This window comes from Lepidochelys olivacea (assembly GCF_965140295.1).
Source record: "Lepidochelys olivacea isolate rLepOli2 genome assembly, chromosome: 2".
Classification (NCBI taxonomy): domain Eukaryota; kingdom Metazoa; phylum Chordata; order Testudines; family Cheloniidae; genus Lepidochelys; species Lepidochelys olivacea.
This window is the reverse complement of record NC_140412.1, coordinates 3428205-3451599: the sequence shown is the minus strand read 5'-3', so window position 1 is coordinate 3451599 and position 23395 is coordinate 3428205. Positions and strand designations below refer to the sequence as shown.

The 23395-nt window shown below is 50.8% G+C and overlaps 2 protein-coding genes across 5 annotated transcripts in view; one reads left to right on the top strand and one right to left on the bottom strand.

Moving 5' to 3' along the window:
* Positions 1-773: 773 nt before the first annotated feature.
* On the bottom strand, positions 774-19168 carry LRRC14 (leucine rich repeat containing 14). Its single transcript, XM_084620518.1, has 4 exons — positions 19080-19168; positions 10829-11196; positions 6762-7403; positions 774-6319 (listed from the first exon to the last, which is right to left on the bottom strand). The coding sequence occupies exons 2-4, from the start codon at positions 11149-11151 to the stop codon at positions 5749-5751; spliced, it is 1536 nt and encodes a 511-aa protein (XP_084476644.1). The 5' UTR covers positions 11152-11196; positions 19080-19168; the 3' UTR covers positions 774-5748.
* Positions 19169-19302: 134 nt separating this feature from the next.
* RECQL4 (RecQ like helicase 4) overlaps positions 19303-23395 on the top strand; it is a 44237-nt gene continuing 40144 nt past the window's right edge. For 2 of the 4 annotated variants that reach the window (XM_084619268.1, XM_084619266.1), the window contains exons 1-2: positions 19303-19380; positions 20730-20853. In XM_084619268.1, coding sequence (XP_084475394.1) covers positions 20770-20853 — 84 coding nt within the window. In that variant the 5' untranslated portion in view covers positions 19303-19380; positions 20730-20769. Of the gene's footprint in view, positions 19381-19414; positions 19955-20729; positions 20854-23395 lie in introns of those variants that run through there. The other 2 variants (XM_084619265.1, XM_084619267.1) reach the window with 2 other exon arrangements.

Here is a 23395-nt window from a genome sequence, read left to right as displayed (position 1 = left end):
CGGCCAATGCAAATGCCAAAATAGAAAAGTTTTATTGCTGTCTATTCTACAGTAATAATGTGCTCAATGTGGACTTCAAGAAACTGGCAGATACTTTAATTTGTATCAGAGGGAGCCTGCCTAGTGGAAAGCAGCAAGATCGGTTCCAAGTGTAAGGGAATCTGTCACCTAAATTTTGCTTTAAATGAACCAGCTCTCCCCTATGTGACAGAAATTGGGAGGGATTAAAACTACTGAATCTTATGCATAACGGAAACTGACTGATCGACTGGAATGTATTTCTGAACCAGTTTATCATTCCAGGTTAGATTATTTTAAATCAATTAATTTAAAGGCTGGACTAAGGGTTTAATGCATTTTGTCTTTCCTTGTAATCTCTCAGAAGAATGAACCGACACTGGATGTTGCTCTGTGGATTATTCTGAGACTGGACATATGCCTTTTATCGTTAATAATGTTGAACTTCTTGCATTAGTTTTGTGTATCACTGTGGCGGACATCCCTGAACTGCCCACTCAAGATTAGTCATAGTAAATAGCATATCACTTTCCAAACCCAATGTGCAGCCTTTTTCACTGCCTGGCAAGAGCAAGGGGATGACATGGCCATGTCTAGGCCCTAATGCTTTGAAAGTGGTTAAGCATTGCTCGGGCTAGTGCCCTAAGAATCTCAGCTAATTTACATGGTCAGTAATTTCACATTATCCTCAATTCTAGGCCCTGAGAAGTGACTTGGAGGTTTTGGACCATACTAATCCACAGTGCAGAGGAGAATTAGAGAAACAAGTCCGGCATTTAATGAGTTTGGCTGAACTGAATAAGAAAGGGAGAATCTCTGTCCAACTCCACCCCATAACTCTCCAGGATAATAGCGAGCAACAAACACTTTCAACCAATGACACACAAGTTAGAAGCTATTACATCATCTGAACATACTCCCATTGGTTGATGGTGTCCCAAAAGTGAGACAACTGTTGTTGGCAGCTTCTGCCTTATGGAAGCTAACCCTTTCAGGGGAGTCATGTCGAGCATGGTATGTTAATATCAGTACAGCTTTGCTTTGGATAGCAAACTTTCCCTTTGCTGTGGATTAACAAGTCCCAAAGAAATTGCTCTTCAGACTGTTCTCCACTGCAATCCAGTTTGGTCTCATGATCATGACTGCAACCTACAGGCAAAGCCCCCAAACATCCTCTGGAAAGATCAGATTGGGAGAGTGTCCTATAGGGCATCATGGGGCAGGGTATGCTTTGCTGTTTGGTTTTGAATGGATACAGCATGTTACTATTTGAATGTTTGGCCCCTTGGACTAAGACTTGAAAGAGTAGCTTGCCTGGTTTCTCCGGCAATGATTTGCGGATGTGAGGAATCTCTCTTCTACCCTGACCCACCTGTTTGAGATGCGAAGGGCTAGTTCCCTCCTACCATTTCAGTGGTTGGAGAAGTTGGCTATTGTAGACTTCACTCGCAGCTGGAAATATGGCAGTCCCTTTTCCAAGGACACACAAAACCAGGATCCTGCTGAGTTCTCTCAGTGCTTTCTCCAAACGTCAAAACACCAGTGTACTGATCAAATTCCACCTCCTGCAATTACTTTCTGCCTCCCTGAATCCCCTCCTCTGATTTAAATGAACACAGCATTCTTTGCTTGTGTCCTAACGTGTTGTTGCACTGTTGAATGTGTTTCACCCCAGAGGTGGCTGCATGTCGTCAACAGATGAGACAATCTCTCGTATGTAGTTGGCAAAACACCGTGAGATCTTTCTAGCTGAGAGGGTGCTGTACAAATGCAAGATCATTTCCAAAAATAAAACACTGGTTGAACCATCAGTAGCCACCACTGCCTTCGGCTAGAGTGAGAGGCTCATAGTAGTCCATGACGGAAAGGGAATGAAAAAGATTATTTAATTGCTGTAGAGGGGTCTAGTACAATTGATGTGCACAGCCACAAAAAGTGCCTGCTCCATGGATCTGAAATAGACATGGTGAAAAGACAGACCAGAGGGGACAGGGCAGATTGCTAGGCAAGAGAGTGAGCTTCATCTCTTAAGAGCAGGCGTGAGGACAGGAATAGAGGGGGCTGCAGAGATGATGAGTGACTGGAGGTGCCCAAAGATGTCAGATTTGAGGGGAGTCAATAATGGGGACTGTTCTAGGCTTAGGGGGCAGCATGAAAGGGTGTGGAGAAGTAAGCAGGAGGAGATGAAGGAGGGAGGGGTAGGTGGGCAAGGCCAAGGGTGGGAGGAGGAGGAGATGGGAGCTGACATACAGAGAGGAAGACACACTTAGGATACAGCTGCACCAGAGCTGGGAGCATGCTTCCCAGCTTGGGCAGATAGACAAGACTAGCAGCATACCCTCAAAGGTGACTTCCCCCCTCTAAAGTGTTAAGAGCTCTGGAGACCCCCTGGGGCTCAGGGCACACTGCTAGGGGAGTTAGGGAAGAGGGAGCCAGCCTGCCACCCATCGCCTTCAAACACTAATCTCTTCTCACTTTATTCGCCCCACACATAGTAACACTTGGACTACTGTGTCCAGGTCTGGGCGCCACACTTCAGGAAAGATGGGGACAACGTGGAGAGCGTCCAGAGGAGAGCAACAAAAATGACCAAAGGTTTAGAAAGCCTGAGGTAAAAAGAAAGGTTAAATAAATAAAATGTTTAGTCTTGAGAAAAGCGGACTGATGGGGGACCTGATACCAGTCTTCAAATATGTTAAAGGTGGCTATAAAAAGAATGAGGATCAAGTGTTCTCCATGTCCACTGAAGGTAGGACAAGAAGTAATGGGCCTAATCTGCAGCAAGGCAGATTTAGGTGAGATATTGGGAAAAGCTTTCTAACTCTAACTTAACTCTACAGTTAAGCTCTAGAACAGGCTTCCAAGGGAGGTTGTTAAAATCCCCCATCATTGGAAGATTTTAAACACAGGTTGGACATACACCTGTCAGGGATTGTCTAGGTTTACTTGGTCCTGCCATAGTGCAGGGGACTGGACTTGATTTCCCAAGGTCCCTTCCAGCCCTACATGTCTATGATTCTAATGGCCAAAGCGCTGTTATTGAAACCAGGGCTTTGCACTCACACCGTGTTGCTAGCGGCTCCTGCAGCGATGTCATCACTGTGAATGCGACATTGTACTTGTTTTCCACATCACTGGGACAGAGCGGGGTGGTAGAAAGAGACAGTGGCTCCAAGACAGTCTTGATTCAAACAAGTGTGTCCAGCAGCAGAGTGACCTCTGCCAAAGGGCAGCTAGTTAAAGAGTTGTTCCAGTGAGAAAGTCCCCAGGTCATAAGACACTTTATCTTGCAGAGTATCTTTCATCTGAAGAGAGATTGGAGTATGGAGACTGTGTGAAGGGCCAGAGAGGCGGCCAGCTTTACACAGGCAGGGAAGGGGGAGTAATGTGAGATAAAGTGGCCGGGTAAGGTTAGTACAAAGTATATTTTTAAATGGATCTTGAACGCTCAAGGATCTAGTGGAGTTGTTTGAGGATGGGGTTGATAAACAGAGGATATATACAGATGTGACTGGATTTTGGAGAGGGGCTGCATTCACTGGCTAAAGTAACAGGAGAATTTAAGCAGAGGGGCAGCCCAGGTAAAACTGACAAGGGTAATGTGCTGAAGGAATGAGTTACTAGCTTTCAAAGTCCCTTAGCTGGGCAGTCTCACACAAAATTAACCCCCCATTGGGCACGATTATTCCCTCTAAGTGGCCAGATCAAAGAAGTTTATCTAAGCAAATATGCAGCCATAGAGGATGTGGGAAGGAGAGGAGAGTTCAGAGTCCGATGCCAAAGTTACAGATAGCAGAAGCAAACCACAAGTGTGTGTCAAGAGGGGAAATGGAGTTGGATGGGAGGGAGGTCCTCCTGCCCAAGAGAAACAGGTGGGGCTTGAAGACTTTAAGCTGATGGGAGTTTAAATGAGCCCAGAAGTTTAACTGGTCAAGAGAGGGATCGTTGAAGGTGTCAAGTTATGTGCAGTAGAGTATAATCAGCCTGAGTTAAAGCTAGAAGGGAGTGATAAGATGACTATGCAGGTAGATAGGGCAGAGGGCCATGAAAGTAACCTTGTGGGATTTTACAAATGAGGGAAAAAAGAAGCCAGTACCAGACATAAGTTAGACAGGTAGCAACAAACCCACCCCATAAGGGAACTGGATAGCTGCACGGCTTGAGTATGGAATGGTGTGCAGAAGCCGAGAGCATAAGGTAGATGGAAGAGATCTATTATGTCCCTCTCAGCTAATACAGGATTGTTCCCTATTGGATGTTTTGTAGTACTTAGTAAAAGTTCTAGTTTGAGTTCCAAGCAAAGGGGCTTTTACACCAAAAGTCTGATATTCAAGGCAATAGGAGACCAGAAGCTGAATGGAGAAGAAGCCAAGAGGGATCAGCAAAAGCTGTCCCCATAGAGGTTGGAGCGAGTGGATAGATCGACCAGGGAGATGAAGTATTGGGTGTGTGCCAAGCCAGAGAGATAGGGAGAGGAGGACAAAATGTTTAGAGGAGAAGTGCGTCTCAGTGGAGAGAACAGGACTTCAGCCTTGGCTGTGACTGTAACACTACCTACTTCGGCCAGGTAACGAGGCTTTCCAGAGAAAGTATTCTTCAAACGGAGAAGAAGTGAGAGCGTAGGGAAGGGGAAGGGACACTCAGCCCCTACACCAAGCTGAAAAACTCCACATGCCCATGCTGGTAAGTATACCAGGGAGCATGAATCATCTTCTGCAGGATCTAAGCTCTCATTTAAAAAAAAAAAAAGTAAGTTTCTAGCCTTCTCTGTTGTGAAGAAGCTTTCTGCATACAAGCGGAGTGTGAACAGTCAGTCTGCATACCACACCAATGCCTCTGCTGGTACTCAGATCTTCCACGCACCCGCAGCAGTGAAAACCGACAGCGGTGTTGTCAGTCTCACCACTACTATACTCTGCAAGCAGCTGGGAAATGGATAAGAACTGGGCCAATTTTATTTTGTTGAATCTTAGGAAAGTTCCATGCAACAGCAGAGATGGAAGAAATATTCAGTTCACAGGAGGACTCCAAAGTGAAGGCTGGGGGAAGGAGAGAGTAACCCAAGACACCTCACTTGCAGCAGCCGAGCGGGAATATAGTAGAGTTGTCCCTAAATATAGGTCTCCCCACCTTTCACATCTGTCTGGCTAGTGGGTTTAGTGCTCTGGCTGCTACATGACTGGTAAAATTTCTAAGCCCTCTGCACACGTGTGAGAGAATGATGGGATACATTAGAAGAAAAGTGGAGAGAGGGGTTTTCAGATGAGGTAATCCATGCAGGGAAAGAGGAGCAGACTGCTCAGAAGCTAGGAACGGATCGGTGTTTTGAGAAGGGCCTTCTAATTGTTGGGCTGCTGCATATGTACTGTGGCTAGTACACTTTGCTAAGAATTCTGCAGGGCTACGTAAGAGTCACGTAAGGGGCACGTAAGAAGCTACATGCGGTAAGGGGGTCACAGGCACAGCAAGACAGGATAGCAAGGGCACTATCTGGGATAAGCCATGGATAAAGAGGCATAGAGCCTGGCAGCTTTAATCTCAGCTTTACTGAATGGAGTGCAGAAGGGGAGAAGAGAACTTCCATTTGAATTCATGAACTAAACAGATGTTGTTAAAAACGTGTATAAATATGTTGTTGCTGTGTCCACTGAACCGCTCAACTTTGAAGGGGCATTAAAAATGATCAGCCTGATCAGTTTGTTTTCTCCTTAGTTTTGCATTCCTGGTGAGCTACAAATTAAAATAATCTAAGGTATTGTGCCTGCATAAGTTCGTGGTCCAGATGGCATCGGTCCTGCTGGCAGTCAGCAGCATCTGTTGCAGCTCAGCACTCACCCTGGAAAACTTCTCTTCATCCACAGAACCATTCAAGAGGTTAGAGGAGGTGGGGGGCCATGGCAGGTTCTCACTGTAGCAATCCACAGGGTAGGGGTAAATGACGAGCTGCAAGTACAATAGGCCCATGGTCCTCTGCAGCAAGTTCTTCAGCCCCCGTGTAGAGAGGGGGTTGCCAAACACCCCCAGGTAGCGAAGTTGAGAGCAGCGGCACAGGGCGGGGAGAAGCGACTCCAGATGGATATCCATCAGGCGACACTCCATGATGTCCAGGTGGAGCAGGGATGAGGAGGCCTCTTCTAGGAGATGCTGGAAGGGCTGGAGAAGCGAGTCAGACAAGTTGTTGCCGCTGAGGTCCAGCTTCTTCAGGGTGGGGGTGTGAAGACTTTGGGAAAGATAGGCGAGGTCATTGGGGAGCAGGTAGCAGAAGGCCAGCTCCAGGCTTTCCAAGGGACCCTGCAAATCGCTGGTGGGAAGAAAGATTGTAAGCGTAAGTTCCATTTTAGATAACTACTGTAGCTCGCGGAGGACAGAAATCAAAATGATTGGAAAAGGCCTCACCACCAAGTAGCTCAGGGCCAAATCAAAACCAATGTTAAAGCTGCAGACTCGTATGGTGACGAATATCCCTAATGCTAGTTATAAAGTCTGGATGCTCGGAGAATTGCACGATGGGACCTGCAGTGCACTGGCCAAACTTTCATGTTAAAGGAGGCTGCAGAATACAGGTCCCAACATGCAAAGAAGCTTCTCTGATCAAGATGGAGCATTGCATGATGGGACCTGTAGTCTCCAGGGGTCACAAAAGAAGAGCTGCAGCCTAATCTATTATACAGAGTCACTCACACTCCTGTCAATTTGCCAGTGCAGCCCGCAGCTGGGCTCCCTCGGCCCTACAAACAGCTTACCCCAGCAGTTGCCTTAGTTTTCCGGAAAGCCTGGAGGAGCCCAAATTCAGCTCCTTGAGACAGGACAATCTACTGAGCTGGGTGGCGAAGTAGTGGAGGCTTCCTTCCATCCCCGCTGAGAGCCGTCTTACATCAATGTTGCTGTAGGGCAGTTTCAGGCTGACCAGATTGGTGAATTTTGCCATGTGCGGGAGAATCACCCTCAGGCCAGACAGCCCCAGGTTATTGAATCTCAAATCTACCTGCCGAACACCCGTGGGATCCAGGAACTCCAGGAGCCCCACGGTACTTGCAATGGGCAGCTCCTCAGCCCGGAAATCCCGGCACTTCAGCCGCAGCATGCTATTGGCATTATTCTGCAAGGCATCTTTCAGGACTCCATAAGAGGTGCTGTTCACAAAAAGATCCACGTGGACTTCCACAGACACAGGCTGTGGTGGCAGCAGAGCCACCGAGCTGCTGTAGGGGCCCTTCCTCCGCTTTGGGGTGCGCTTCGTGCACTTGCTCTGGTGTTTGGAAATGTCGATGCAGGCTTTTGCCAGGGTCACTGTCCTGGACCACAGGCTCATGCTTTCTGGGCCCTGGTCTATTCCATCATCCTGAAGCCCTGTCATGTCCAGAACCTGCAGGCGCTGCCTCTTGCTGGGGAAGACAAGAAAAAAGGAGTAAAGAAATGAGAGACTGAAAAGACCTATTGGGTCATCTACTTCATTCACCCAGCCACTGCAGGATCATTCCCCACACAGGGCCATATAGTCACTCTCCCAGTGGCTTGGGAACCAGAACCCAGTGCGGGGGAGGGAGAGGTGTTCGTATCAATTACTGGCTTGAAAAGACACACACTCACTCCAGGACTGGGGCCTCATCTCCCTTCTCGTGGCAGCTGTAAAGACTGGGCCACTTGTGTTGCTCAGACGATGTGACACGCAGCCTAAGGATTAGCTCTTTGGTTTAGCAGTTCAGGCGCACGCCCTCTGGCTCTGCCTATCTTTAGTCTTTTGGTCACTTGTTCATTCTAGAACAGAGGAACCACATGATCTTACTGCAACCCTTAGTCTTCCCCACTCCATCTCCTGCCACTGTAAAATAAGAGTGACACTATTCAGTGCCGATAAGATTTAGAGCATCTCAGGCATAGATCTCAAAGCTTTCTGAAGGAGGCTAAGTATCACTGTCCCTGTTCCACAGAGGGGGAAAGCCCACGGTCACAAAGCAGGTCTCCTGATTCTAGGTCTCCTGGTTTCCGCTCCAACCCCTATCCAGTGAATCTCACTGCCTTCCCTGGCAGGGACTTTGTTTTACAGAAAAAATAAAAAGCACTTTGTACTTTTGGGCACTGCATAATGATTAAGATAGGCTGAGATTTAACACTGTTCCCTCCATTTCCAAAGGGAAGAGAGCAATGCTCATGGATGGATAAAACCAGTGGCTAACCAGCAGGAATTACTGCACTGTGTCCCACCTCCCAAAGCTGCTTATGGCCTGTCACTTGACAAATGGAAGATTTTTAATGCTGCAGACAGGCTGGTAGTGCCACAATGCAGAGAAACCACATGCATAATGGCCAAAGAGCCTGCTTCCAAAGTGCAGTCTGCAGCACAATCTCATGCAAGGAGCCAGAGGAGGCATTTACCAAGCAGCTGCTACCTGAGAGTCATCCCCTTCCACTGCAATTTGGGGAAACTGAAATTGGATGCCAGGTTTAACATGGTAAGAGATACCTGAAACATTTGGTCCACCCAGATTTAAGTCAGCACCCAGCGCCTCAGATCAGCAGCTTTTCCTCCAGAGGGACACAGAGTGCAATTGCAATTGGAACTACAAGCCCAGATATGGAAACCACCATATTTTCTTGTCACACAACCAAGAACAAAAGCAAAGCTTGTCCCAGCCCTACTGGATCATCACTGCAGGCTGTACTAAAGGGCCAGAGGCCCCAGGTCAATAACATTTAACATGTTAGTGCAATGTTTCTCAAACTGGGGGTCCCGACCCAAAAGGGGGTCACAAGGCTATTATAGGGGTGTCATGAGATCACAAAAAATATTGTGATAACCTTTAGATCCTTTGCTAGGGTTACCATATTTCAAGCTCCCAAATAGAGGAGACTGTCAGGGGAGGGGTACAACAGCCGCTGCTTTCCAGTCGCCCAGCTCTGAAGGCAGCACAGAAGTAAGCGTGGCAATGCCAAATCATGGACATTTATTCATATTTCAAAAATGAAAACTGAATGTGGAGGATGATTTAAGGGTCTGCCTGAGGTCCCTGGAGCTGTGATTGAAAAGAAAAGCTGTGCGCTTCAAAACAGCAGCACCCCTCGCACGAAGTGTCCAGATACTTATTTGTATATAGTTGCACAGAAAGCCACAATCCTTGGACGTTATGATTATTCCCACAATCACTGAAAGAGGCTTCCAACTCCCCAAACTCTATCCTGTTGTCTATTTTGTTTACCCAGAAAATGTATTTCTTAAATGTCCACGTATTTATTCCTGAAAACTGTTGCTTTACACTTTTCGAGAGGCTTCAGTGCCTTTGGCTGCAAGGATAATGATTCCATGCTTCATTTAGTGCTCATGAGTACGTAGAGTATTTTGCTATCACTTTTGGGGCAGTGGGGTCATCACAACCTCAAATATTTTCAAAGGGTGGCCGAGCAAGAAAAAAGTTTGAGAACTCCACTGTCAGTGTGTTACTATAAGTCTCCTCTCCCACCTCCTCCCCATATGGTTTAGTCCAGGGGTCGGCAACCTATGGCACGCGTGCCAAAGACGGCACACGAGCCAATTTTTAATGGCATACGGCTATCTCTACAGCAGCGTGCCATTAAAAATCCTGCCCAGCCCGGCCCGCTCTTCTCCGCCCCCTCAGCTCTCTCCTTACAGGGCAGGGAAGCTTTCCCCTCCCCGCCACCTCTTCCCCTAGCGTGCTGGGTTCCTGCCCCTCCTCCTCTCCCTCCCTGCAGCCCATGCTGCGGCCTCTGCTCCGGGGACCTTGGGGAAGGGGATGGAATCGGTGTATCCCCTCCAGCCCCCTGCCGTGAGCCGCTCAGGGCAGGGGGCTGGGAACACCCCCACGACCCCAGCCCACACCCCCAGCCCTCTGCCCTGACCCCTCCTCTCACACATCCAGCCCCCTGCCCTGACCCCTGAACCCCCCGACAACACCAGCCCTGACTCTGGCACCCCCCATACATACCCAGCCCCCTGCCCTGACTCCTGCACCCTCCTCACACACCCCCACACTCCATGCCCTGACTCTTGCACCCCCCACATCCCCACCCTGAGCACCAAACGGGAGCTCCTGCACGCACACACACCCACACCCACCCACCCACCTTCCCATCTGCACCCCTTGCACCAAATGGGAGCTGCCCAGCTCCACACCCAAACCTCCTGCCCCAACCCTTCACCCCCTCCCTCATTCTAGCTCCTGGCCAGACCCTGCACCCCAACCTGCTCCTTCACCCCGTGCTCAGCACACTCCCACCCTCATCTCAGTGCAGAGAGGGAGGAAGAGAATGGCTAGAACCAGGGAGAAGGTAGGTACCTACTCTCTGTGGACAGGGCTGGGACCCCAGACCAGCAGCGGGCTTAGCGGGGCCGGTAGCCGGGACCCTGGCTGGCAGGAGCCGGCGGACAGAACCCCAGACTGGCAGCGGGCTGAGCGGCAGCGGGCTGAGCCACTCAGCCCACTGATGGTCTGGGGTCCCGGCCGCCGGCCCCGCTCAGCCCACTGCTGGCCTAGGTGAACGGAACCCCAGGTCGGCAGCAGGCTGAGCGGGCCGGCCGTGTAAGATCAGCATTTTAATTTAATTTTAAATGAAGCTTCTTAAACATTTTGAAAACCTTGTTTACATACGACAATAGTTTAGTTATAGAATATGTAGACTTATAGCGAGAGACCATCTAAAAAACGTTAAAATGTATTATTGGCACCCGAAACCTTAAATGAAAGTGAATCAATGAAGACTCAGCCCACCCCTTCTGAAAGGTTGCCGACCCCTGGTTTAGTCTCATCAGCACATGACCCTTTTAGTAGGTAACGAGCTACGCGCTGACAGGTACCTTTGGCTGTGGAGTCTGTCTTCGAGAGCCTCATTCAGGTAGGCCACCACTCCCAGGATGACAGTCTGCACACATAGCTTGTTGGGCTTTTCCTGGAGCAGAGCACGGTCACAATGCTGACACTTCCGCAAAAGCTTCTGGAAACTCAGTACTGGGAAAGGCCATGTCTGCACCAGATCTTGCAGCACGAGGGTCTTCTTGTTCATGAAAGCTGCTTTGAACAAGACTGGATACAACTCCTTTGGGATGAACTCCAAGGCACCATGCACCGTGGAGTGATGGGAAACCACCTTCTGTGCACAGAGGAACACGAGGGAGTGCATGGCTGCAGGGAGGCAGCAAGCCAGAGCCCCAGCTTCACGGAACCACTGAAAGAGAAGAGAAACACCTAATAATACACCTGCCCCCAGAACACAGTGCAACATTCCTGATGAGATCCCTGACTTTCACCAGGAATTAACCAGTTTTTGCATTGTTCCCCTGCAGCTGCTTATGAGTGGGCAGGAGAGACATACCCCATCCTCATCTGACCTGTTCTGCTTCTTCTGCTCTCTGAGAGCCAGCCACACAGTGAAAGAACAGAGCTGGGAAGCCAGTGCAAGGGTAGAAGGCCAGCACACCTGCCTGCTTAGCAACTTCAGGTAGGAAGGATCCCACCTGCCTCCAGTACTCCACTGACATTCTCACAACAGGAGGGGGCTAGAAATCAGAGGGGAAGCCCCAGAACAGCAGAAATTTAACCCTGTGGGTCCAATTTGCTAAACTGTTTACAAGCCTCCAGAGCATTGTTGGTTCTTGATTTTACAAGGCCAGTCAGGGTGCAGGTCCTGTCTGACCAGCTCACAGCTCTTCTTCCCTTGCCATGTCTCCTCCCTGTAGCCTTCCTTTCCCCCCCACACTGTATAGACCACCAAGTTCCTCGCTTTCCATCCCAATTTCTCTTCCAAGATGCCCACATGTCTCTACTGTTTCTTCAACCTCTAGCAGGTCATCTATAGCCCATTGCTGACCTTGAACAGCATGGGGCCAATGTGTCTATGGTCATGGACTAAAATGGTTATTTCTCCAATACAGTGGGCAGGCAGCAGCATCCCTTAGAGCTCTGGAACTAATAAGATCTATTCATCTTTAGACTCAGCCCCTTTTGCACACCCTGATGGGAATGGTCTTGCCTACAGCCTGTAGGTAGCAAAGATCTGATTTTCACAACTGTAATCACAACAGCACTTATATTAAGTTTCACCAGAAAGCTCAGAACCAAAGAGCCCCCACTTAACATAAATTGAACCAGAAACTGTGGAGCAATCCCATGGCTCTCAGTAGCATTAGATCTTGAGCCAACACACAACAGTCACTGTTCCCAGAGATACTGCAGCTGGGCAGGGCAGTAAGGCTCAGTCCAAGAGACCCAACACCTTAGCTGGCTCTGCTAGGAGTCCTGGAGAAAGATGGAGTGCTCAATATGCTAGGAATTGTGAATTAATAGTGTCTCCTAGGACTCCTTAGCCCTGGTCTACACTAGGACTTTAGGTCGAATTTAGCAGCGTTAAATCGATGTAAACCTGCACCCGTCCACACAATGAAGCCCTTTATTTCGACTTAAAGGGCTCTTAAAATCGATTTCCTTACTCCACCCCTGACAAGTGGATTAGCGCTTAAATCGACGTTGCCGGCTCAAATTTGGGGTACTGTGGACACAATTCGATGGTATTGGCCTCCGGGAGCTATCCCAGAGTGCTCCATTATGACTGCTCTGGACAGCACTCTCAACTCAGATGCACTGGCCAGGTAGACAGGAAAAGAACCGCGAACTTTTGAATCTCATTTCCTGTTTGGCCAGCGTGGCAAGCTGCAGGTGACCATGCAGAGCTCATCAGCACAGGTGACCATGATGGAGTCCCAGAATCGCAAAAGAGCTCCAGCATGGACCGAACGGGAGGTACGGGATCTGATCGCTGTTTGGGGAGAGGAATCCGTGCTATCAGAACTCCGTTCCAGTTTTCGAAATGCCAAAACCTTTGTCAAAATCTCCCAGGGCATGAAGGACAGAGGCCATAACAGGGACCCGAAGCAGTGCCGCGTGAAACTGAAGGAGCTGAGGCAAGCCTACCAGAAAACCAGAGAGGCGAACAGCCGCTCTGGGTCAGAGCCCCAAACATGCCGCTTCTATGATGAGCTGCATGCCATTTTAGGAGGCACAGACTGCCACTGCAGCCCCTCTGTAACCAACCGCCCTCCTCCCCAAGTTCCATAGCCTCCACACCCAGAGGCCCAAGAACGCGGTGGGGGGGCCTCCGGCCAACCAGCCACTACACCACAGAGGATTGCCCAAGCAACAGAAGGCTGGCATTCAATAAGTTTTAAAGTTGTAAACTTTTAAAGTGCTGTGCGGCATTTTCCTTCCCTCCTCCACCACCCCTCCTGGGCTACCTTGGTAGTCATCCCCCTATTTGTGTGATGAATGAATAAAGAATGCATGAATGTGAAGCAACAATGACTTTATTGCCTCTGCAAGCGGTGATTGAAGGGAGGAGGGGCGGGTGGTTAGCTTACAGGGAAGTAGAGCGAACCAAGGGGTGGGGGGTTTCATCAGGGAGAAACAAACAGAACTTTCACACCGTAGCCTGCCCAGTCATGAAACTGGTTTTCAAAGCTTCTCTGATGCGTACCGCGCCCTCCTGTGCTCTTCTAACCGCCCTGGTGTCTGGCTGCGCGTAACCAGCAGCCAGGCGATTTGCCTCAACCTCCCACCCTGCCATAAACGTCTCCCCCTTACTCTCTCAGATATTGTGGAGCACACAGCAAGCAGTAATAACAGTGGGAATATTGGTTTTGCTGAGGTCTAAGCGAGTCAGTAAACTGCGCCAGCGCGCCTTTAAACGTCCAAATGCACATTCTACCACCATTCTGCACTTGCTCAGCCTGTAGTTGAACAGCTCCTGACCACTGTCCAGGCTGCCTGTGTACGGCTTCATGAGCCATGGCATTTAGGGGTAGGCTGGGTCCCCAAGGATACATATAGGCATTTCAACATCCCCAACAGTTATTTTCTGGTCTGGGAATAAAGTCCCTTCCTGCAGCTTTTGAAACAGACCAGAGTTCCTGAAGATGCGAGCATCATGCACCTTTCCCGGCCATCCCACGTTGATGTTGGTGAAACGTCCCTTGTGATCCACCAGAGCTTGCAGCACTATCGAAAAATACCCCTTGCGGTTTATGTACTCGGCGGCTTGGTGCTCCGGTGCCAAGATAGGGATATGGGTTTCGTCTATAGCCCCACCACAGTTAGGGAATCCCATTGCAGCAAAGCCATCCACTATGACCTGCACATTTCCCAGGGTCACTACCCTTGATATCAGCAGATCTTTGATTGCGTGGGCTACTTGCATCACAGCAGCCCCCACAGTAGATTTGCCCACTCCAAATTAATTCCCAACTGACCGGTAGCTGTCTGGCGTTGCAAGCTTCCACAGGGCTATCGCCACTCGCTTCTCAACTGTGAGGGCTGCTCTCATCTTGGTATTCATGCGCCTCAGGGCAGGGGAAAGCAAGTCACAAAGTTCCATGAAAGTGCCCTTACGCATGCGAAAGTTTCGCAGCCACTGGGAATCATCCCAGACCTGCAACACTATGCGGTCCCACCAGTCTGTGCTTGTTTCCCGAGTCCAGAATCGGCGTTCCACAGCATGAACCTGCCCCATTAGCACCATGATGCATGCATTGGCAGGGCCCATGCTTTCAGAGAAATCTGTGTCCATGTCCTGATCACTCACGTGACCGCGCTGACGTCGCCTCCTCGCCCGGTATCGCTTTGCCAGGTTCTGGTGCTGCATATACTGCTGGATAATGCGTGTGGTGTTTAATGTGCTCCTAATTGCCAAAGTGAGCTGAGCGGCCTCCATGCTTGCCTTGGTATGGCGTCCGCACAGAAAAAAGGCGCGGAACGATTGTCTGCCGTTGCTCTGACGGAGGGAGGGGCGACTGACGACACGGCTTACAGGGTTGGCTTCAGGGAGCTAAAATCAACAAAGGGGGTGCCTGTACATCAAGGAGTATTTCAGGCAGGACTTCACGGAGGGTTCCAATAAGAAATGGTGCACCTAAGTTATCGTTCTTATTGGAACAAGGAGGTTAGCCTGGCCTCTGATTGATACATGGCTAGATTTACCTCGCTGCACCTTCTCTGTGAGTGACTGCAGTGTGACCTAGAGGAATGAGTCCCCTAGACAGGGGAGGAGGCAAATGAGTACAAAACAAATCTGGTCTATTTCTTGTTTTGACCCACTCCATCTATCTTTTACATCTTTGGCTGGCAGCAGACGGTGCAGAAGGACTGCATGCCATCCACATCTCATGGCTGCTCGGCAGAAGATGGTACAGTACGACTGCTAGCCATCCTCATCTCTTGCCTGCCTGGCAGAAGATGGTACAATAGGACTGCTAGCCATCCTCATCTCTTGCCTGCCTGGCAGAAGATGGTACAATACGACTACTAGCAATCCTCATCTCTTGCCTGCCTGGCAGAAGATGGTACAGTACGACTGCTAGCAGTCCGTATCGCCTGCCCGCTCACCATAAGACGGTTCAATAGGACTGACTGCAGGACTAAAGAGAATGACCTGGTCAAGTCACTCCAAATTTAGTCCCTGCGCCCATGTCTGCCCAGGCGCTCCCAGCCGACGTGGCCAGGAGCACCTCGGACATGACGATGACGGCTACCAGTCGTACTGTACCGTCTGCTGCCACAAGGCAAGGGGTTGCTGCTACTGTGTAGCAATGCCGTACCGCGTCTGCCAGCACCCAGGAGACATAGGGTGACGGTTACCTGAGCGGGCTCCATGCTTGCAGTGGTATGGCGTCTGCACAGGTAACTCAGGAAAAAAGGCGCGAAATGATTGTCTGCCCTTGCTTTCACGGAGGGAGGGAGGGAACGGGGGCCTGACGATATGTACCCAGAACCACCCACGACAATGTTTTAGCCCCATCAGGCTTTGGGATCTCAACCCAGAATTCCAATGGGCAGCGGAGACTGCGGGAACTGTGGGATAGCTACCCACAGTGCAACGCTCCGGAAGTCGACTCTAGCCTCGGTACTGTGGAAGCGCTCCGCCGAGTTAATGCACTTAGAGCATTTTCTGTGGGGACACACACACTCAAATATATAAAACCGATTTCTAAAAAACCGACTTCTATAAATTCGACCTTATTCCGTAGTGTAGACATACCCTTAGTCTTCAGTCAAACTCATCTTAGTTGTCAAAATGGGAAGCACTTTGTACGTGACGTCAGATCCAAAAAGCACAGTCACTGCCCTAACACAATCATCCTAAAGCTGAACTAAGTATCCATTCCTCCTTATCTATCCCCATTTGTATCTTACCGCACTGCTCCCATCGACTCTGCTTTGCTAATAACATCTGCCTCAGCCACCAGTTTGTCCACATCTCTCAGAACCATCTTTGTGCTTTCTTCTATACTACCTCATGCTTGGAGCTCTGTCCCCGAACCAGTCCATAATACCACTGCCCTTTCCTCCTCCAAATCCATGTCTAGTTAGCAGATCACTGGGGATTGCGGATATTGCATATACTGATATGAAGACATTATCAGAATGATCAGGAACTCTCCAGTTGAGCACTAGCTAGTCTATGTAAGCATGTGAGCCTTTCTACTATATTTTACTCACTTGTTGCATCTTGTCTTTAATTACTTAGTAGGGGTGGTCTCTCCCCACGTTTTTATACAACACCTAGCACAACATACCTCGATTGTGATTAGGGCTTTTGGATGCTACTATAATATAAATAAATGCTACAACCGTCAATACGTCCAGCCCATCTGTGATTGAATCTGGGATTGTATTAGCCAGCTACTATGGATTAAACAGCACTTAATATAAATCAGGGATACTGGCCACTCTTTGCCCAGACTGCTGAGAAGCAGTAAGGCAGCACTGGCAGATTACCACTTGGCCCCCACCTTCATGCTGGTTTGCTCCTCCCTTGTCTCCTTATGCTGATCCTGACAGAACTCAAGGAAGTTAGATCAGGAGTTAGAGTAGATGAGCCTTATGGTCCCTTCTAACCCTATGATTCTAAGGCGGAAGGGACAGCGACCCCTCCTGGCCCTTTAGCAGCCTTGTTCCACCTATTCAGTCAAACAATCTGGCCATCAGAGGGTTTCAGCCACAGAATCTGGGGGTTCAAGCACTGAAAGACCAAACACAGTGCAAGAGACATTCTAGTATACCTTCTCAAACCAACTAGCTCCATTACCATGAGCACACCCCCCATCCCACAATGTGGCCCACCCATGCCTCATCCCACTGCACTTGACCATAACATCACCTTGTGGTACAGCCAATCTCCCACACCACTGAGGCTGGTCAGTGGCACACACATGGGGAAATTAAAGAACGATAACCTCATGTCCCAGGTAGCACTCCCATAGCCCCTTCCCCTTCTTCTCCTTCCTCCCTTTATTTCCCAGCCAACATCAAAGAAGAAGGGCAGAGAGGGATAGCTAGACTAGGAGATGCTAGGATTCAGCCAGTCACCTTTAGAGCAGACTAAACTACAACCTACTGACCAACAAGAGGGGGCAGCTCTTACAAGCTGCTGACATCCAGAAATGATGCTTTAGCATCAGCAGAACGAGCCCCGACTCCCCTGCAGGGGAACCTGCTCTTCTGGGCCTGGTTCTGCTGGAAGCGATCAAGGAAGCTGCTAGGAGGAGACACTGCAGGAAACATCTCCAATGGGGGGTGAGCGGGGCAGCAGATATCACAAAGTCACAGCCCTCAGGGGCAGAGGGGAACAGAACCTGCAGCCCCTTTTCCAGAGACATTTGGGAACAGAGCAGCAGAGGAGGACAAATGCCCCACAACAGGGTTAGGGGAATGGACAGGGTTAGGGTTACACCCCCCTTACACACTACTGCCTGGGAGGGGCTCAGGCCCCCCAGGGAAGGGGTCACGCCCCCCCTTACACACAACTGCCTGGGAGGGGCTCAGGCCCCCCAGGGAAGGGGTCACGCCCCCCCCTTACACACTACAGCCTGGGAGGGGCTCAGGCCCCCCAGGGAAGGGGTCACGCCCCCCCCTTACACACTACAGCCTGGGAGGGGCTCAGGCCCCCCAGGGAAGAGGTCACGCCCCCCCCTTACACACTACTGCCTGGGAGGGGCTCAGGCCCCCCAGGGAAGGGGTCACGCCCCCCCTTACACACTACTGCCTGGGAGGGGCTCAGGCCCCCCAGGGAAGGGGTCACGCCCCCCCTTACACACTACTGCCTGGGAGGGGCTCAGGCCCCCCAAAGGAGGGGGTCACGCCCCCCCTTACACACAACTGTCTGGGAGGGGCTCAGGCCCCCCAAAGGAGGGGGTCATGCCCCCCCTACACACTACTGCCTGGGAGGGGCTCAGGCCCCCCCAGGGAAGGGGTCACGCCCCCCCCTTACACACTACTGCCTGGGAGGGGCTCAGGCCCCCCAAAGGAGGGGGTCACGCCCCCCCTTACACACTACTGCCTGGGAGGGGCTCAGGCCCCCCAGGGAAGGGGTCACGCCCCCCCTTACACACAACTGTCTGGGAGGGGCTCAGGCCCCCCAGGGAAGGGGTCACGCCCCCCCCTTACACACAACTGTCTGGGAGGGGCTCAGGCCCCCCAGGGAAGGGGTCACGCCCCCCCTTACACACAACTGTCTGGGAGGGGCTCAGGCCCCCCAGGGAAGGGGTCACGCCCCCCCCTTACACACAACTGTCTGGGAGGGGCTCAGGCCCCCCAAAGGAGGGGGTCATGCCCCCCCTACACACTACTGCCTGGGAGGGGCTCAGGCCCCCCCAGGGAAGGGGTCACGCCCCCCCCTTACACACTACTGCCTGGGAGGGGCTCAGGCCCCCCAAAGGAGGGGGTCACGCCCCCCCTTACACACTACTGCCTGGGAGGGGCTCAGGCCCCCCAGGGAAGGGGTCACGCCCCCCCTACACACTACTGCCTGGGAGGGGCTCAGGCCCCCCTCTCCCCATTTCACCCCTGCCCCCCAGACAGCTCATGTCCCACCTACTCCAGACCCTCCCCCACTTGCCTCAGAGGGCTCACGCCCCTTCCCGCAGGGGGGTTCGCCCTCCAGGCCCGGCCCTCGGGGGTTTCACGCCTCAGACCTCTCCTCTCACGGGGGGGTTCATGCTCCTCCCCCAACGCTGCCGTGGTTGAGGCCCCGCCCCCCAGCCGCGAGGAGGCCCCCGGCCCTACCGTCTCCCCAGCGGCCAGGCCCCGCGCGCGCGCGCGCTCCCTCAGCCTCCCGCCCGGGAGCCGCTCCGGGCTCTGCAGGCCCCGCCCCACCGGAGGCCACCGCACTTCCGGGTCTGCGTGGTGACGCAGAGGCGGGCCCGCCACGACGCTTTCCGGAATGGAGTGGCGGGGTCCTTGCGTTTCCTTGGAGATTGGGGCTGCGATTGGGCAGCTGGCTCGCGCGCCCCGCGGCGGCCGCTCCTATTGGTGGGCGCTCCGGGCAGGCGGGAGGTTTGTGCGGGAGCCAGCCGGGCCGGCGCGGGTGAGTCCGGGGCTTCGGGGCCTTTTAGCTCCGTTGCCTGCGGGGCTGCGGCACGGAGCCCGGACGCCTGGGTTCCCTCTAGCGCGGGGGCGGCGGGGAGGTGCCTGGGTTCTTCCGGGCTTTGGAGAGGGCTCCCCAGGCTGAGCCCGAGCGCCTGGGTTCCTCTCAGGTGGTCCCGGACGCCTGGGTTCTGTTGGCAGCTCTGCCACTGACTCGCTGTGTCACCCTGGTGAAGTCTCTCCTTCTGTGCCTCAGTTTCCCCTCTGGGAGGTCTGAGGCAGCTCAGAGGCCTTTGTGGAACGATACCTGTAAAGTGGATTTCCTTAGGGAATACCTGGGGGGGGGGTGTGTGTGCAAATTCTCCCCCTCTTACGGCAAGAGAGACCCCTTGTATACTAGTGACTTGCGCCTGGAAACTCCGGATCGGAGACCCCCATGGAGCTGTACAAGAGGGTGGACGGAACTTGTCATGAGGATGCTTGTTCTGAGTGGAAGCTGTGATAAGACTCCCCTGGGGAGGAGGGGTGAAGTGCTTATCCTGCCAGAACCTGCATTAGAATTGGGGTGAACGCTGGTAAGCTGATCAGTACGGGTGTAGATTCTTTGATTGTTTTAATACGTCTTCTCTGTAATGCTTTTTACCTTAAGAATAAAGTAGGCTTGCTTAGAAAGCTCTGGGTGGTAATCTGTAGCAACCCCTCTGTTATCCATCTCTGAAGAGAAAGCAGGCAGGTCTGTTTAGCCATACAGTCTTTATTGGGAAATACAAGGAAGGCAGGGAACTCTTCACCCTGACAATACCCTGCTCAGGCAGCAAAGAGACACAGATTCTCCACCCTGGAGAGGCATCAGCTGTGGAGCTCGGAGCCTGAGAGTGGGTGCCCTTGCTGAGCCACTAAGGGGAGATACTGGTGCAGTTGCTTTGAACTGTGACAATATTGCACTCCCTTCTTGAGTGGAACATGGGAACTCAGTTTGGGACAGGAAGCGAAGCGGTAGACTGCACTGATTTCAAACCATAGTGGGGATGTGTCCCGTTGCCCCATCTATGGAGCACAGACAGCATGAACCACTTGAGTTAGCAAGCGGATTAGCAGCCTTGGTGGCAAGTACCCACTACTAACTGTTAAAGTGCAGTTTCCTGCCAGACACCATCTGCAGTGACTAAAGTGGTCAGAGCCTTCGCCCTATATCACACTGACTTCCTCCTGGATGTGCCTGTAGATTGGTGCTTGTATGATGACCTCATACTATTCAACAGAAAGCGCTGGGGATATCTGCCTGTTAATAAAACTGCAAAGGGCTGGTTCTGGAGAGGATTAATCTGAAGATCTGTGCAATATTTACAGCTGGTGCAGTTCTTCAGAGCAGGGTCAGGCCTTCGGAACCATGGACAGATACAACGAGGTCAAAGTCCTGCTGAAAAAATGGGAGACGACATTTCTTCAGGAGCACCAGAGGAAACCGAGCAAGGTACCCGTGCAGGGGTGGGAGGGGATATGACTCAAGGAATCAGAGGTTTAAGAGTAGCTTTGCAAAAGAAAAATACAGGAAAGAGAAGAGTAGGTTTAAATCTGCCCTTGTTCATCTGTGCTGGGGATTATGTGGTTCTGCTGCTATCTGCACTGATTTGAGGAAAGATTAAAAGAGCTAAATCTTTTCAGTTTGGCTGAGCAACATCCTGGTGTGCCAACTGTCTGCAAATTCAAATGCCAAGGAAGGCCAGAAATTGTTCAAGGTGGTATGAAGAAGGCATAAAATGAAGAGTGGGATGACAAGAAGGGCGGGGAGGAGGGGATTTAAGACTGAATATCAGGGAAGAATTCTTAATAATGGGTAATCTGTCATTCTGTAGGATAGTCTCGAAGGGGGATTGGAGAGATTCAAAGATTATTATTTACTTGGATTATGGTAATGTCTGGAGGCCCAGTTGAAGTCAGGCTCTCATATCCATATATGTTATCTGGGAGTGACCCCAAGGATCAATCATAAAACTACATTCCTCAATCGAAGTCCTGGGCCTAACATTCCCAGGCCCACCAAAAGGGACTGAAAAGAAAATCTGTCCATCAGTCATGTGGGGGAATGTGTAGACCAAGGGACAGATGAGGCATGAATGTATGAATGGTAAAGTAAGGTGGCCATATAACAGTGTTTAGCCCACTGGGTCATCTTCAGTCCATGCATTATACTTTTCCAGAACGATGGGTAAACATCTTCCCCATAAAAAGGCAAAAAGTGGGGGAATGTAGTAGAAAGAGAGCCTGAGACATAAGGCCTTGTATCAGAAGCCTGGTCTGAGACCTAAGGCCTTAGCTAAAGTAGTGGTCAAGCTTTGCTGATATGAAGCAAAGTTAACAGAAACTCTGCCTGCTTGCAAGCTCACAGAACCTGGCAAGAACAGGGCTGGTATTGCAAAAACACACATTCTTAAGAAAAGCTAGGCACAGGACACTCGTGCAAACACATCCCAGAAGGGTGGTACCAGAACACCCCGATACCAAGTATGGTACACCCTCCCCCCCTCAAAGAAAAAAAAGGTAATGAGAACTCTCTGACCCCTCCTAAAGATGATGACCTTGTGATGGATAGAGATGTATTGATCAAACCAACAGGTACAAGGTAATGGGTGGTGGTTAGCCATGTCAGAGGTTGGTAACTAACCACATCAGGGTGCAGTAACTACCTATGTCAGAGGGGCAATAGGGAACTTGTTTGTATCGGTGTATAAATTGGTACCTCGGAGGGATGTCTTTGTCTAGCTTAGCGGGGAATGGAAGGTCCCTCCATTCACTGAGCTGCATCCATTGTTAAGGGCATACATGTAGTAATGGTCCGCTAGAGTCTGCGGGATACTACTATCATGCTTTGTTGACAATAAACCTGGCCGGATGCCTTTGTACTTTAACGGATCTTGTGATCGTTGAGCGGTTCAATGGACATCTGCTGTGCTGGCTGCATGCGCAGAGCTGGGATGGCACACGGAGAGAACACATACACCCAGCCGAACATCTGACAACAGACCGTACCTGTGCTTAAAGTGAAGTACGTGCATAAGTGTTTGCAGGGTCAGGGCCTTAAGTCACCATCTATTAATTTATAACAGCCCATTCTTACACTGTGCACCAATATGGGGACATCAGTGCCCAGGGCACCACAAATGTTTTAAAAGAAAATAATTAAATGTTGGGCTGCACAAAAAATTGGCCTTTTCCTTTTCCATGTATCTGCCCCAAAAAATTGCCCTGAATTTCATTAAGCAATAAAGCCTGAGAAATAGAAGCCCCAATTCGCTCTAACTGTGCCCTAATGTATGTCCTTTCAAGGAGGTTGAGGCAGTTGGGGTGAGAAGGTTGGGATGATTTAGTTGGGGATTGGTCTTGCTTTGAGCAGGGGGTTGGACTAGATGACCTCCTGAGGTCCCTTCCAACCCTGATATTCTATGAGTATCAGCAATTCCCAGACCACTAGACAAGAACTAATTGTGGTTCTGCCACTGTCTCCCTCTGTTGTCTAGGGCAAGTCTGAGTCTTTCTGTGCCTCAGTTTCCCCATCTGTAACATGAAGATAATACTTTGCTACTTCTCAGGGGGTAGAGAGGTTATTGAAATGTGTGGAACAGGCTTTGTATCTGAAAAGTGCTATGTGGTAAGAGTTATTAATATGACTTCTACCATTGTAATCTGGAGACCTGGCCTCTTACTGCACCTTTTCCTCTGAATTAGGAGCTAGATGGGATGGTATCACTTAGTTACCTAGCTCACTGACATGTAGAGAGTGCCTTGCAGTAGGTCATAAGCACCAGATGAAAGATGGAGCGAATCTCTGTCCCCAAAAGGTTGCAGCATAAAGGTTTGAATAAGAACCGTGCAGGATAAACATGCAGGGGCTGATAGTCATTCCAGCTGGAAAACAATGTGGAACAGAAGGGTTCTCAGGAGTCCTTGAAGCAGGATGCCTAGGGCACTTGGTGCACAGGGTGGGAGAAGGTGGTTCCAAGTGAAGAAGGAACACA